We start from the raw sequence: 16213 nt of genomic DNA on the forward strand, positions 1-16213 counted from the left end.
ACAGCCACCACCGTCACTAACAATAACAGGGGGACACCATGACTGTGGCTCCTCGTTCATAGGAGGATCTGCAGGCATGATGCAGCCCCTACCCCCCCTCTCAGTTTATTCAGCAGGGTGCACCTCTGGGTGCTGGGGTAGTAATAAGCCCTTCTGGCCCCTTTGCTCAGTTGCAGCCCCTCACCATGCCATCTTTGGTGCAGGGGCTGCAGGTGTGCACCCTGCAGTATCTGCCCCTCCCCCACCTGCACGAGCCTCGTCTGCTTGATTATTAGCCCCTCCTGCACTTTGTCCACCTGCCCCAGCTCGTCAAGCCCCTGATATTCCTGCTCCAACACAGGCGGGTGCTAGATCCCCGGCCCACGGTCATAGCTGCCGTGGGCGCGGTATCCGCTCTGCCTTGCTCTCCTCAGCTTCATCCCTTTGCAGCCCTGGCCTATGCAGATGCTCTGCAAGTGTACACCATGCAGTGTCTGCCCCTCCTCCACCTGCACAATCCCCATTTGCTCCTATTTCACCAAAAGCGGTTGCTGGATCCATGGCCCGCGGTCGTAGTTGCCGTGAGCGTGGTATCCGCTCCTCCTTATTCTCCTCAGCATCAACCTCTCGCAGCCCTGACGGCAGACGCTCTGCTGGATCACATGGCAGACATAGCCACCATTCCTCCCGTCATTCTAGATCCTCTCGGAGGAGCCGCCATTCCCGTTCATCGAGGTGGCGTTCTCCTTCCACTACACCATATTCCTCAAATGGCTCAGTTGTGCCCCATGGGCATCATCGCCGTCGTTACCGACCTCCTCAAAGGGAGACTTTTTTTGATCCTCTTTTTGCGTTTTTTCCTTTGGCTTAATCTTTTTTGGCGCTTGTCGAATCGGTGAGTAGTTGTTTTGCAAAGCACTGTTCCGGTGGTTTTCGGGCGGTTTTACGTGTTTGGGTTTGTAAGTCCAGGAACGGATCCATCCAGTAGGTATTCTTTAGTTAACAACTACATGCGCTGCTCAGCTCCGGTGTTTCCTTCTACCTCTAGAGGATAGTCCCTAGCTATCAAAAGTTCCAGTTTTTGTTCCTTTTACGTCAGTGTCTTTGGTTTACTCGGCCTTAACCCTTTCGGTTTTGGTACACATTCTTTTAGGATGTGTGCTGCTACCGAGGCTGCACGGACTGGTTTGCAAACCCTGATTTTCAGCACGTTGGTAGTGGCGTTCCTCTTGTTTTGTGCATTATGGTGGCCTTCATTTATTGCTTCACTAATGGACGGTGCGGTATCGCCCAAGTTTTTCGTATTCGGTGATGAGCTCTGTTCCTGTCCCAAGAGGTCTGACGTGGTAAAACTCCATAAGGGACAGGCAGCTATTTTATTTGCCTTCAAGATGGCATTGAGCAGGCCCTCTTTTTTATGGGTGGGGGTCGGAGCGCAGTCTAGCGACTTTTGCTCCTCCGTGGTGGTCAGTGGTTGAAAATGGTGGATGTTAAGCGAAGGTTGATTGCGCCGGGAGTCCGGCCTGGCATTACGCCTCGTGTGAAATGGTATATCCGGTTGGATAATTACAACTGTTAATTTTAAGCTGTGACCGACCCCAACCCAACAAAAGATGAGAGTTTGTATAAATATTTGATTACCTCTCCAATAAAGTTGATTTGGTTTACTACAATTGTGTGTTTTGTTCGGGCATGGGAGATTGGTTCAGTGGTGGGGTCCCAGTAGTCTGCTGTATATAAGGGCTCACTGGTGGTGGCTGCAGTTTATATGGGGAAAAACCTGGTGACAGGTTCCCTTTAATTCATGTGAAGGGAAATCTTAAAGCTTCATCATTCCAAGGCACATTGAACGACATAATGGAGTTAACCATAAGAAACATCTTTATTGGAATTGATCTAATGCCGCAGTATTATAGATGTAATCAGTTATTTGATATTGTTGAGGGGGGTGCGGGGGCATTTTTTGATGTTCACTTTGTTGGTCAAATTCCCTAGAAACTGCTCTGGTGCCAGCTATTAGAAATATGTCCTAGCTAATGACTCAGTGTATCTGACTTTCATTACTGGACTTTACTGAATTCAATTAGGAGATTTTTTTCCTGTCCCCTAGACTGCGTAAGTTAATATGTATTGAAGATGACTATGTAAAATACAAACAAGTATTTGGTAATGAAATTTAGTTGTCATTTTATGATGGTTCTTCAGAAGATTAGTCTTCATAGGATTGGACATATATGATTTCTAGAGAGGTTCTGCTGCAGAATATCTGAGACATTGGTAAATTAGTTATGGAAGGCATGGGAATATATCTATTCAGTAAAATCATAGGGAACACATACGTCATTACCAAACTACAGGATGTCGCCTTCCATTTAGTTTATTTTATTAAGATCTATAAAGACTTGGCGGCTCTAAAAACACACAATAAAGAAAACCAGAAGAAATGCCATATAAGATAAAGCGCTCCCTTCATGAGCAAACACGGGAATCTCAGACTCAATCACTGGGATTGGTGATGGATTATTACACAAATCTCTATCTGCACAGATGACATTTCTCAGAATACCAATTGTGTGATGATTCTAGCATGTCAGTCAAGTTCCCAGGCTAAGCTCCACAGACATAGAAGGAGATATACAAAGATCGCCTTCATCAATGTGAATAATGGAAAGTCGAGATAAGTCATGTAACACCAATCTTCATCCAGTCAGGTTTATAATAGTCACCGCAGTCATAGCTAAATCTTTCTGCCATTTCCTAGCAAACACAATGTCACCGACATACATAAGCCAACAGTACAGGTTTCTAGAGAAAGCAACATGGATACTAGGCTTTAAAGGGAATGTATCACCTATACGTTTATACTAATTAAAACCAGACGTTACTTTTTTATTTTCTCTTTGTAGATTGTTCTATTCCATTTGATGTTATGGGGATGGCCAGCTAGTCCAAGGTTCTATGTACAACAGCTCAAAGATTAGCTTTATAGAAGTCATATAGACCGTAGGAAACATTAGAAAGACTTTCTATGCATGCTACACCTGAGCATTGCCATGTACTGTGTACCAGTGTGCCTATAAGTGTACCAATCAGCATCACATGCATATGACCCCTTTACTCTGCACCACCAAGTGCCTTTAGGTATTAATCAAGCATTGCCATGTACATGAGCCCCTCCTCTGGCTGTGTGTGCCTACAGTTGCTACACATGAGCATTGTTATGTACATGAGCACCTACTCTGCCAGTGTGTGTCTACAGTTGGTACACTTGTGCATTGCTATGTACATGAGCCTCTACTCTGCCTGTGTGCCTACAGTTGCTACACATGAGCATTGCCGTATACACGAGCCCCTACACTTCCAGTGTGTGCCTACAGTGCTACAGACGGGAATTTCTATGTACATTAGCCCCTACTCTGCCATAGTATGCCTACAGTTGCTACACATGATCATTGCCATATACACGAGCCTCTACTCTCCCAGTCTGTGCCTACAATTGGTACACATCAGCAATGTCATGAACATGAGTCCTTACTCTGCAAGTTTGTGCCTACAGTGCTACACATGAGCATTGTCATGTACATGATCCTTTAACTCTGTTATACTCTATGCCTATAAGTGGTATTGCAATGTACAGGAGCCTTTAGAAGTTTCCTCTCTTTGCTTACAATTTTATGAACATGAAAGGTTTTTCACACTGATTCTTTATGAATCCAAGACAAAATCATGTTGTGGAGCACCACATTTGATATTATTGAGCTATTTTTTTGAGCAGAAATACAGCATTTTAATGCAAGGAGTACAGATAGCTTACATAGACTCTGTCATACTCTCTAGACCTTCCTCTGATTGATGCAATCTGTCATGAGATTTCACAGAACAAACTGCTTACATTATTACATGGGGTTCTTAGACTTGATAAGGTTGGTATACTTTATTTGACAATTTGTGTCAGAATGGCTCTATAATTCTAATAATATAACCAGCATTTTAGGAGTTCATCTGAAGAGTTAGATAGCTCATAAGGTCAAATGTGTTAAAAAGAACCTGCAGATTGTACCGAGCAGTGTGAGAATTCAGCAGCAGCAGAGACACTGAGGAAATCAAGACAAAAAGAATATCTGCAATACTCCAACTCCATTGAAGTTGCTGGTCTACTCATCTTGTAGTGCAGTAGATCTTTTTTTTTTTTTCTTGAATAGAAGTATGTCTTTGGACTGGGACATTTTATTGCTCGAACCTAATTTGTGAAGATTTAATTGGAGAGTACACTGCTTCTTTGTCTTTATGGACAAGCCATTAATCAGGCTAATTGGGTGAAGAATGCGTTTACGGTATATTGTTAAAAGTATTATACAGCCAGTCCTGACCTGTATTTTAAAAATAAGCACGCCAGCCTCATCAGCTCTATGAAATCTATAATATAATGTATGCGGTTTGTATTGTGAAATCTAGTGATAGATCTGCTTTACTGATGTAAAAATCAAATTATGTCTTGAGAACTGAAATATTAAAATAACATTAATTTATACTGGTGTTAAACCATTACTTCTATGCATCCTGGCTTAGAGACTTTTATACCTGTAATGATATCTGATATGACATGAATATATATGCTTCCAAATATAAAAGCTCTCTCTGGAAATTTAATATATACCTATCGGGGCAGACATATTATTGGTGCAACCATGGCAGCCGCATAAATTTTATAGGCGTTTATTACAGCGAATAACATGAGATCCACCAATCAATATAGGAGACGTCACAGCTGATCACGCTCCAGTCACAATGTCCCCGCACAGGCTCACCACATTCTTCAATATAAAAGTAGTCACAGCCTATCTGTTGCGGCCATGTGCATGTGACATATCTTTGAAACAATGGGAAGTTAGGACTCTAAAATAGCCCAAGTGTCGAGTGTGAAAATTGCAAGATACAGTGGAACTTCGGTTTACGAGTAACTTGGTGTGTGAGTATTTCGCTATACGAGCAAAGCTTGCTGTAAATTAATAACTCAGTTTATGAGCAATATTTGCTGTACAAGCAAATACTCACCGCACACACTTCTGGTTCCGTACTTTCACCACGCTCTGACCCGCTCTTGCAGTCTGCACAAACACAGACAAACACACATATTATGCTCACCTTACCTTCCGTTCCCTCGCCGGCCTCCTGGTTCTTGTAGTCCGCCGGTACAGGATGTGTATCGGGTAACCATCGCGACGATGGAGGAACTTCCGGTATCAGCCGCTTCTCAAAGGCAGCGCGCTGACCAATCTGGCAGCGGAAGCTCCGGCATCGGTTGCGATGGTTACCCAACACACATCCTGTACCTGCGGACTACAAGAACCAGGAGGCCGGCGATGGAACGGAAGGTAAGGTGAGCATAATGTACACAATAGGGGACCAGAATGGGACATTGAACAAGTTGTGGAGCGAATTGTCTGAGCTTGCATTATTTCCTATGGGAAATTTTACTTTGCTAAACGAGTAACTTGGTTTACAAGCACACTCCCAGAACGGATTGTTTTCATAAACCAAGGTTCCACTGTATCTAATTTTCATTTTTTTTATATAGAATTTAAAAGAAAACAACTAAAATTTAACACAAGATTAACACAAAACCCCAATTTAAACAATAGATCATTTTCAGCAATTTCCTTTAAGCTTTAGATGTTTAGTTATTTTACTCACTTATATAGCACTATTAATTCCACAGCACTTTACATATGTGATCGTCACTGTCCCCATTGAGGCTCACAATCTAAATTCCCTATCAGTATGGTCTTTATAGTCTGGGAAAAAAAAAAACAGAGAATCCGGAGGAAACCCACGCAAACATGGGGAGAACATACAAACTCCTTGCAGATGTTGTCCTTGGTGGCATTTGAACCCAGGACCCCAGTGCTGCAAGACTGCAGTGCTAACCACTGAGCCACCGTGCTACCCAATAATCGTAATTATCATGAGATAAACAGCAGTAGATGGATCATCTAATATATAAAGCTGAATGTGTGTATGTATGTATGTCCGGGATTGGCATCTGCACCGTCGTAGCTACAGCCACAAAATTTTACACACTCACACGTCTGGACCCCGAGAGCATCATAGGCTATGTTGTGAGGCGAAATTGTAACCCCGCGTGTTACAATTTACCAATCAATTTTGCCCTAATCTACATAATGGGGAAAAAGTGAAACAAAAAGTGTATCCGCACCGTCGCATTTACAATCACGAAATTTTGCACAGACACCTCATGTGACCCAGGGAACGTCGTAGACTATGTTTTGACAGAAAAATGTAACCCCGCGCTTTACAGTTACTCTCCAAAAAACATGTCTCCATTAAAGTAAATGGAGCCTGGAACTACAGGTTATTAGTAGGAGCGGTGATTGGTTGCTATAGGAACAAAAGACTTTCATATTATAGGAAGCTTATATGTGAGGTAATAAGATGTCGGTGGGGAGACTGATAGAGAGAGACAGAGAGAAACAGATAGAGAGACAGACAGAGTCAGGAAGGGAAAGAGACAGAGATACAGACAGACCCGGAAAGAGACAGACCCGGAAAGAGACAGACCCGGAAAGAGACAGACCCGGAAAGAGACAGACCCGGAAAGAGACAGACCCGGAAAGAGACAGACCCGGAAAGAGACAGACCCGGAAAGAGACAGACCCGGAAAGAGACAGACCCGGAAAGAGACAGACCCGGAAAGAGACAGACCCGGAAAGAGACAGACCCGGAAAGAGACAGACCCGGAAAGAGACAGACCCGGAAAGAGACAGACCCGGAAAGAGACAGACAGACATACAGACAGAGACAGACAGGGAAAGAGACAGACAGGAAAAAACACAGACAAAGAGACGTATAGACAGACTGGGAAAGAGACAGACCTGGAAAGAGACAAATAGGGAAAGAAACAGAGAGATAGAGGCAGACGGGGAAAGAGAGGCAGACGGGGAAAGAGAGGCAGACGGGGAAAGAGAGGCAGACGGGGAAAGAGAGGCAGACGGGGAAAGAGAGGCAGACGGGGAAAGAGAGGCAGACGGGGAAAGAGAGGCAGACGGGGAAAGAGAGGCAGACGGGGAAAGAGAGGCAGACGGGGAAAGAGAGGCAGACGGGGAAAGAGAGGCAGACGGGGAAAGAGAGGCAGACGGGGAAAGAGAGGCAGACGGGGAAAGAGAGGCAGACCTGGAAAGAGGCAGACCTGGAAAGAGGCAGACCTGGAAAGAGGCAGACCTGGAAAGAGACAGACCTGGAAAGAGACAGACCTGGAAAGAGACAGACCTGGAAAGAGACAGACCTGGAAAGAGACAGACCTGGAAAGAGACAGACCTGGAAAGAGACAGACCTGGAAAGAGACAGACCTGGAAAGAGACAGACCTGGAAAGAGACAGACCTGGAAAGAGACAGACCTGGAAAGAGACAGACCTGGAAAGAGACAGACCTCGAAAGAGACAGACCTCGAAAGAGACAGACCTCGAAAGAGACAGACCTCGAAACAGACAGACCTCGAAAGAGACAGACCTCGAAAGAGACAGACAGAGCACATTATTTGGCCAATTTAGTTAAATCTGTGTAATATCTGTGGTGTTGAAATATATGTTGTGAAATGCTTCTATTAGCTTAGTTTTTGCCTTTTAATAATTACATTTCTATCTATCTATTTGTTTTGTGTTTTTTGTGTGCAGAATACATTTTTGTTAATACATTCTATTTTGTTAACAGCAGTTATTAACCCGGGCGAAGCAGGGTAGTACAGCTAGTAAACTAATAAAATATTACCTGTTGAGGAATATGCTACTGACGTCATCATGACTGATAGGTGGTTTCTTCGAGCTTGCAGCCATCCTCAAGGGCCGTAGAAAACAGTTCACAAGGACATAAAGCTGATGGACGTATTCTGCCTCTGCTTCCACCATGTTAAATACAATTTGATTCCGCTTCCTCATGCTTTCAGCGTGCGGAGAACATATATAGTCTTGCACAATTGTTTTCCATTTCCTTCTACAGAGCCAGCCACGCATGAAACTTTGAACCTGAAGAAACAGACATACAAAAGCCAATCTGACCAATATGTATAATAAAATGTTTTACCAATTCTACAGAGCTTCTATAATGTATTTGTATGTCTGTCCTGGTGTGAGAATGAGGAGGTCCACAATATGGTCAATTTAAGACAGTGAGAACCTTTGTATCCCTCGTTTAGGGCTGTAAACATGCAAGTATGAAAGGACAACATAATGTAAGGCAATAATGAGGTCAGCCAAACTAAAGACACCTGAGCTCCTGAATTAATGAAGACTGGCGTTTTCCCAACAATCTAGATGACTAGAGCACTGGAGTAAGATGTGCTAAATTCATTAAGCAGAATGCGCCTTTCATTGGATTTCAAGCTTCCATGGGCCACCACAAAAAATAGACTTCAGTCAGGAACTGGAGAACGTTATGGTCACAATTGAAATAATGAAGAACATTTCTGGCTGTGCCTGGTCATCCCCTCTCCCTGCAAAGTTACATCCATGAACATCATTTTGTATATTTCAATTTATCATGATCCATTTAGGACTCCATTTCACCCCTACAAAGCCTGCAATGTCTAAGTAGGAGATTTGTTGCTTTCTTCAGCCACCACTACGGGGTGACCAGGAGAATACCACTATATTGAGCCGAATAATAAAAGCACAGGAAGGACAAGCCCATAGCGGTGGCTAAAGACAGGCAGATTTTTATTATTTCATTATACGTTGGCAGGGTCCACCCTCTAATAAGATATAGTAAGATATTAATCAGAACATAATGTTGGTTCTAAAAAGAACAGATGGAGTAACAAACAAGTGATGAATTCAGAATTTCTGCTCATGTTTTGGTCAGTCTATTCTTTGGTATGGAAATAAGACAACAATGAATGTAGGCGATAAGAGCCGAACAGAACAAAGACGACCTTATGTCTGACATCATGCTGTATGCATTGCAATCATAACTGCACCAACAGAGGAAGAAAACTTGGGTAGGCACAAGTAACTTCTTTGTTATCGATTATCTGATGAACTGTCATTAGAATGTCAGGGCTGGTTAGATTTGTTAACCCATTCCAAGCACAATAGTTAATGCACCCAAAAATAAAAACAAAAAACCTAAGGCTCCCATAGACATTGGTGCCTCCATATCTTCCCTGACAGATGAGGTCAGGGGAGATAAGGAGCCGATATGCCCGACTTTGGATTGCCGATCCTTTTGTTCATTAAGAGACGAATCACTAGAGGAGTTCGGAAGCAGTTTAATTGGAGAGAACATATGAGTGCCAGGCAGACTGAGCTCCCCGATGTGGAGGAGTAGGGAGAGACAGCCATCAAAAAAACCATTTGCCGAACCATAGTTCCATTCAGCTGACAGCGGTCTAATGTGCATAAGGCCAGTTTAGAGTGTAGGCTTCAGATAAATGCTGAGCCTACCAATTTTGGCAACACTGACCACCCTACTAAAGTAAAGGAATCCGGCACTCAAGGTGAAAATAAGGATTTATTCAATATGGTCGTGGCGTCTGCGTGCAGGCATGGCATTTTGGTCTTGGACCTTTCTCAAACATACACATAGGGAGGATGCCACATGGAGTAATGGATTGCAGCTCTGTATGGCATTGCGACCTGCGTCACTGTGGTACGGTGTGCACCATACCACAGCGACACAAGTCGCATTTCCATACAGCGCTGCCATCCTTTACTCTATGTGGCATCCTCCCCATGTGTATGTGTTAGAAAGGTCCATGACCAAAACGTCACACACAGATTCCACATCATATTGAATAAATCTTATTTTCACCTTGAGTGCTGGATTTGTTTGTTTTTCTGGATACCGGGTTGGACCCTATACAAGAGCCTTCCATATTCTACCGCGTGCCGTAAATCCATTACACACCCTTCTAACATGTCTAGTGTGCTTTCAACTCTTCCCACCCACAGATAATGGGAGAGAAAGGAAGAGGCCAGTTTGATTTCTTTTCTCCAGATACTATTGTATAGGCAGAGAAGCCGGTGAGAGTAGAGTCTAGCAGTGGCTTACTCTGTTCTTGTCTTATAGAATACATATGGTAAGTGCTCAGTTAAGCATTCATGTGTATAGGGAGAGTCGGGAGACATAGCTGTAGGATGAGAATTATATAAGGTATACAGGTGCTTTTCCACCTATTAAGGCTATGTGCCGACGCTGCGGATTTGCCGCGGATTTACCGCTGATTTCCCGAAAATCTGCAGCAGCGGCACTTCGAAGCCATTTCAATGGCATTTTGGAAATGCTGTGTCCATTCTGCGGATTTTTCCGCTGCGGATTTGCCGCGGATTTTGATGCGGAAAAATCTGCAGCATGTCAATTATTTGTTGCAGATTTTGGTGCGGATTTTGGGTATAGAATGGGGGAAAAAAAAAAAAATCTGCATCAAAATCCGCGGCAAATCCGCGGTAAATCCGCGGCAAATCCGCGGGTGCGGATTTGCCGCGAAAGTCGCGGATTTTCATGCAGAAAAATCCGCAGGTACATTCTACCGTGGACACATAGCCTTATAGGATAACTATGAAGGACTAATCCAAAATGCATGGTGTGTCACAGTGCAAAGGACACATAGGGTGGATATCTGAATGTTTCAATGGCATCAAATAAAGGAAGAAATGTTTTAAATGGATTCCTGTTGTCTGGTAATGGTTTTCTGATGATTGCTCCTAATGAGATAAGTCTCAAAAATGTAATTAATGGAATTCCAAAATCCCAACAATTAAGACAATGTTTAGAGAATTGTAAAACACAATGATTGGTACTTTTACTTGACAGCGCACATATCTTGGGGGTTGAGTTACCTTCTTTATTTTCTTGATGTCTGGGTCTTCTTCCTCGTTGTTGATGTGATAAGGACGCATCCGTTCTTTTGTTTTATTGAGAGCTACAATCTGGTAAACAAAAAATAAAAGTGGGATTTAATTATTTTATCATTTGTATCCTTTTGTGGAAACATTTCTCCCTTCCCATTTCCATGTAACAATCAAAGTTATATAAATAGCCAGGATCTTACAGAAGTTTTCCACATGTCTATGACAAAATCCGTGTTACTTTGCTGTGGATGTAACTGCTGGCTTGAGAATGGTCTGGAAAAATTCCTTAATAAGCAGTGCATGTTCTGGATTTTAAAATCGGTAACAAGCCATTTGGTCTGAACTGTAATTTGTTGCACATTTTTGGTGCAGGATCTGCTTTAAATCAGCAATAAATCCACTCACTAAGGGCATGTTCCCATTGAAATTTCCTACTTTGAAATTTCCGCAGTATATTTTTGGCACCGTCAGACCTTTTCATATTTAATATAAATGGACAAGCTAAGGATTTCAAATTTACAGTGACAGCTAATTTATGCTGCAGATATATTCTGCAGCATGAGGATGAGATCTCATGAAATCCCATCTACATTGTTGTTACTTTTAAAATCTGCTGCATCAGAGGCAGACACACCATTGCTGTAACCTACGCAGCCGCAAGGGGGCCCTGAGGTAAGTAAACCCACTTCCACCTCCAAAGCAGGTGTAATTGTGCAAAGACAATATGGTGGGAAAAGGAAAATGTGTGAGGAGACAGTATGGAGGAAGGGGGAAATGGGGGGGTGATGTGATGGAACAGTATGTAGGGAGAAATGTGTGAGGGGATAGAAAAGTCAGAGGGCACTACTTAGAGACTTGGTAGTGAAGGAAATAAATATAGAAAGGGAGCAGCATGGGGGCTAGTGTGAAGGAACAGTATGCGGGGCGTAGAGTATAAGGAGGGTGCTCAATATAAAGGCTGAGCAATATAGGGGAGCACAGTGTGCGGGCACAAGGTGAAGAGCAGCCCAGTATAGAGAGGACAGAGTGAGGGTCATGTACAATAAAGGCTACTTTACACGCTGCGATATCGGTCCCGATATAGCTAGCGTGGGTACCCGCCCCCATCTGTTGTGCGACACGGGCAAATCGCTGCCCGTGCCGCACAACATTGCGCAGACCCGTCACACATACTTACCTGCCCGGCGACGTCATTGTGACCGGCGAACCACCTCCTTTCTAAGGGGGCGGTCCGTGCGGCGTCACAGCGACGTCACTGAGCGGCCGCCCAATAGAAGCGGAGGGGTGGAGATGAGTGGCCGGAACATCCCGCCCACCTCCTTCCTTCCTCATAGCGGCCGGGAGGCAGGTAAGGAGAGGTTCCTCGTTCCTGCGGCGTCACACATAGCGATGTGTGCTGCCGCAGGAGCGACGAACTACATAGTTACTGCTGCAGTAACGATAATCGAGAATGGACCCCCATGTCACCGATGAGCGATTTTGCACGTTTTTGCAACGATGCAAAATCGCTCATCGGTGTCACCCGCAGCAACATCGCTAATGCGGCCGGATGTGCGTCACAAATTCCGTGACCCCAACGACTCCGCATTAGCGATGTCGCAGCGTGTAAAGCCCCCTTAAGAGTCATAGGCCGGAAGGGTCATATTTTGTACAGTTTGGGGTAATTTTCAGGGGCAAAGCATAGGGCAGATATTTTATTTTTCGGATTTACTAAAGACCAGAAATGATGGAAGTCTGCAAAGGCAAACTGTGGATGTGACACATCATCATGGCATTTACACAAGATGGAGAAGACAAGAAAGAATTCTAGTCAGAGAAGAGATTACTTACAAGGTTCCTGGATGATAATTGTTGTGATACTGAATATGTCTCATCAGTTCCGTGGTTCCTGATGATATCTGGTAAAAACAACTCCCAGTATTTCCTTACCATTGTTAAGGATAATCTGGGAGTAGTAGGTTTATGAGATACAATTGTATCAAGGGCTGGCCTCAAATTACAATTGATTGCTGCACAAAGCTGGGGGCTGTATTTCTGTACGGTTCGTAGTTCTGGTGCTGTATTTCTGTACTGTTGGTGGTTCGGTTCTGGCAATGTATATCTGTACTGTTGGTGGTTCTGGTAATGTATATCTGTTCTGTTGGATGTTCTGGTGCTATATTCCTGTGTTTGGTTATTATCCTGTACACATGTAACGATCCATAGCTTTTTAGATAACATGATACACGGCAATGTTAATACATTATTGTGTTATCTGACTAGCTAAAGATTGCTACATCTATAGTTATGTTAGGAGATGTAATTATAAAATTAAGCATTGTACAACACCAGGTTATAATAGCATGTAATATTCTCGCTGTCAGGAGGATTCAGCTCTGCTTGCCGCTTCCAGCACATGACCAAGCGTATGCAATTTTCATATTTACAGTCATGTGCCAACTAGCCTCTCTTTCTGCTCCACTCAATTATGTAGGGGCTGTGATTTTTCACTGAACATTGAGAAAATTAGAAAGAGAAGCTACTCGTTATGTGACTAAGTATGAAAATTGCATTTGAGCTCTGACATAACTGCTCAAACCACTTAAGCTGAGTATAGAACAGTGCACCAAACTGAATTACTACCCCGGATGCAGGAAAACCTAGACTAACCTTTGCTGTGCATAGGCCATAAATGTTCAAGAGTACCCTTTTAAGGAGTGTCTAAGGGGTACTTCACACACAGCGAGATCGCTACCGAGATCGCTGCTGAGTCACGTTTTTTGTGACCTCATTAGCGATCTCGCTGTGTATGACACTGAGCAGCGATCTGGCCCCTGCTGTGAGATCGCTGCTCGTTACACACAGCCCTGGTTCGTTTTTTTATTGTTGCTCTCCCGCTGATGAGCACACATCGCTGTGTGTGACAGCAAGAGAACAACAATCCTGAATTTGCAGGGAGCAGGAGCCGGCGTCTGACAGCCTGCTGTAAGCTGTAACCAAGGTAAACATCGGGTAACCAAGGTGGTTACCCGATATTTACCTTCGTTACCAGCCTCCGCAGCTCTCACGCTGCCAGTGCCGGCTCCTGCTCCCTGCACACGCTAAGCTAAGCGGTGTGAGCTGGTAACTAAGGTAAACATCGGGTAACCATACCCAATGTTTACCTTAGTTACCAGTGTCCGCAGCTTCCAGACGCTGGCTCCGTGCAAGCGCAGCGTCGCTTGCACGTCGCTGCTGGCTGGGGGCTGGTCACTGGTCGCTGGTGAGATCTGCCTGTTTCACAGCTCACCAGTGACCATGTAGCGACGCAGCAGCGATCCTGACCAGGTCAGATCGCTGGTGGGATCGCTGCTGCGACGCTAAAGTGTGACGGTACCCTAATACAAACAGACTGTGTATACATTGTTACATCTACATATTGTCTTGATAATGCCAATTACTGGCCAACCAATGATTATTCGGGCTGTGCAGAGTGTTTACCGGCCTAGCGTCAACGATAAGTAGGGTGCTATGCTAATATACTACATCTCCTGCCATATATCTACCTTAATTTAAATAGTGTGACACAAACAACCCCAGAAACACCATACTCTTGAAATAACATGGCAAATTTAGCACAAACTTCTGGAAATTCATTTTTCTCTAATATGTGTCATTCTATTCTAGCAACTAGCATGCTCCCGCTGATGTATTCCCATAATACTCTCTCTACACAAATCCCAATTGCAATGTAAATGTGTATGTTCTGCTCTTTCAAGAATATAATGCACTGATTTGTATATAAGTGATAATACAGAATCAGGATAAACTTCCGAAAGGGGAATAATACAAACCATTCCCAATAGAAAGTTTCCTAAAATTTTCATTTGGCCTTAACACAATATAGTAAATCAGACCCAAGCACAGCAACAGATTAAAGAAATGAATCAAAGTCATTGTAGCTTCCACAAAACTACCCCTCAACAGCAGGAATTTCATGTTTTCATTTTCGGGACTTCCAGTAACAATACATCCTTTGTATTGTATGTATACATGTATACAAATCCTATGGGACCCAATACCGAACAAATGCAGAAAAATAATGCACAACTAAATAATCTTGTTGCATTGATCAATGAATATGGCTGTAAAAATAAGGTTATCGACCCATGTCTAAGGTGACAATAGAGGAATGCTGTAATGGTCTATGCACTACGACCTATGCAGGATGACTAATGCCAGTGTGGGTTAGTAAGCGGAAATGAACCTGACCTCTTACTCAAAGGAAATAATAGGTTTTTATGGAGTAATAGACTGGTATACAATGGTCTCCGGTCAACACTACTGCAAAATCACTATGATCTGGAGTTATCAAAATTCAATAGGTGCTGGGTAAAATAATCCGGATTTCTGGACTGACAAAGAAAAAATTGCATAAAATGTACTAAAATATAGGGAAAGGGTGGCAGGTACAAATATAATACCGGTCGTCCTTGACTTACGATGTTGATCCGTTCTTACGCGGCGTCGAAAACCGAATTTCGACGTAAGTCGGACCATACGTTCATACAGTACTGTACCATAATAACAGTACAGTACTGCAAACACTTAGCCTATCCCTACACCTATTCTAACCTATTCTTTGATGCACTGGTATCATATGAGTCTGGCTTACGTTTGGGAGCCATAATGAAGGGTGTTATGGCGTGCAGAAGACTCGTTTTCCTCTGTACAGCACTGGACTCTATTCTTCCGCTGTTGAACGTAGAGCGTCTTATAAAGCGTCGTAACCACAAAACGACGTAACTTGAGACCGTCGTAACCCGACGACTACCTGTAATTATACAAGCTATGCTGCTACCACTTTGTTTCCTCTAAACTGGCCATCTAATTCTGGGACAGTGAAATTCTATTTATTGTGCAGATACAATTTGACTTTCTGAATCATGGAAAAATATGTCATTACATCTGTCAGGAGCACATCGCTCCCCAGCCTCCCAGCTTCCTGCCTTCTGGGGGAGGGGCACTACTGCTTGATTTACAGTTCCGACACGAATTGAGCTTCTTTAAGAGGGAGCTTTATTTCTGCAGCATCAGAGGAGTGAAGTGGCACTAAAGCTATACAGGATCGGGAGCCAAGTGTGCTCCAGCCAATTTCAATTTGACTTACTTGACTGCTTGCTGTAGTTTTTATTAAAAAACAAAAATAAAATCAGTATATAGTATAGGACTAGTAAACTTGCTGTCATGTAGTCCTCCATACTCATGAGCTCTGTATAACCCCGCCTCCACCATTGATTGGCACATTTCTGTGCAAACTGTGCATAAGCAGAAAGCTGTCAATCGGTGGTGTTATACAGACCTCAACATTCATATAACTGCTAGGTCTGCAGTAGCGGAAACGGATATTATGA

At 43.5% G+C, this 16213-nt stretch overlaps 1 protein-coding gene across 1 annotated transcript in view; it reads right to left on the bottom strand.

Annotated features, from left to right (window-relative positions):
* Positions 1-16213, bottom strand: part of RASGRF2 (Ras protein specific guanine nucleotide releasing factor 2) — a 429820-nt gene that overhangs the window by 165370 nt on the left and 248237 nt on the right. Inside the window, exons 4-5 of the mRNA XM_075325142.1 lie at positions 10830-10919; positions 7765-8018 (exon numbers count right to left, since the gene is read on the bottom strand). Of these exons, the coding sequence (XP_075181257.1) occupies positions 7765-8018; positions 10830-10919 (344 nt within the window). The remainder of the gene's footprint in view (positions 1-7764; positions 8019-10829; positions 10920-16213) is intronic.

The sequence above is a fragment of the Anomaloglossus baeobatrachus genome, chromosome 1 (assembly GCF_048569485.1).
Source record: "Anomaloglossus baeobatrachus isolate aAnoBae1 chromosome 1, aAnoBae1.hap1, whole genome shotgun sequence".
NCBI lineage: Eukaryota > Metazoa > Chordata > Amphibia > Anura > Aromobatidae > Anomaloglossus > Anomaloglossus baeobatrachus.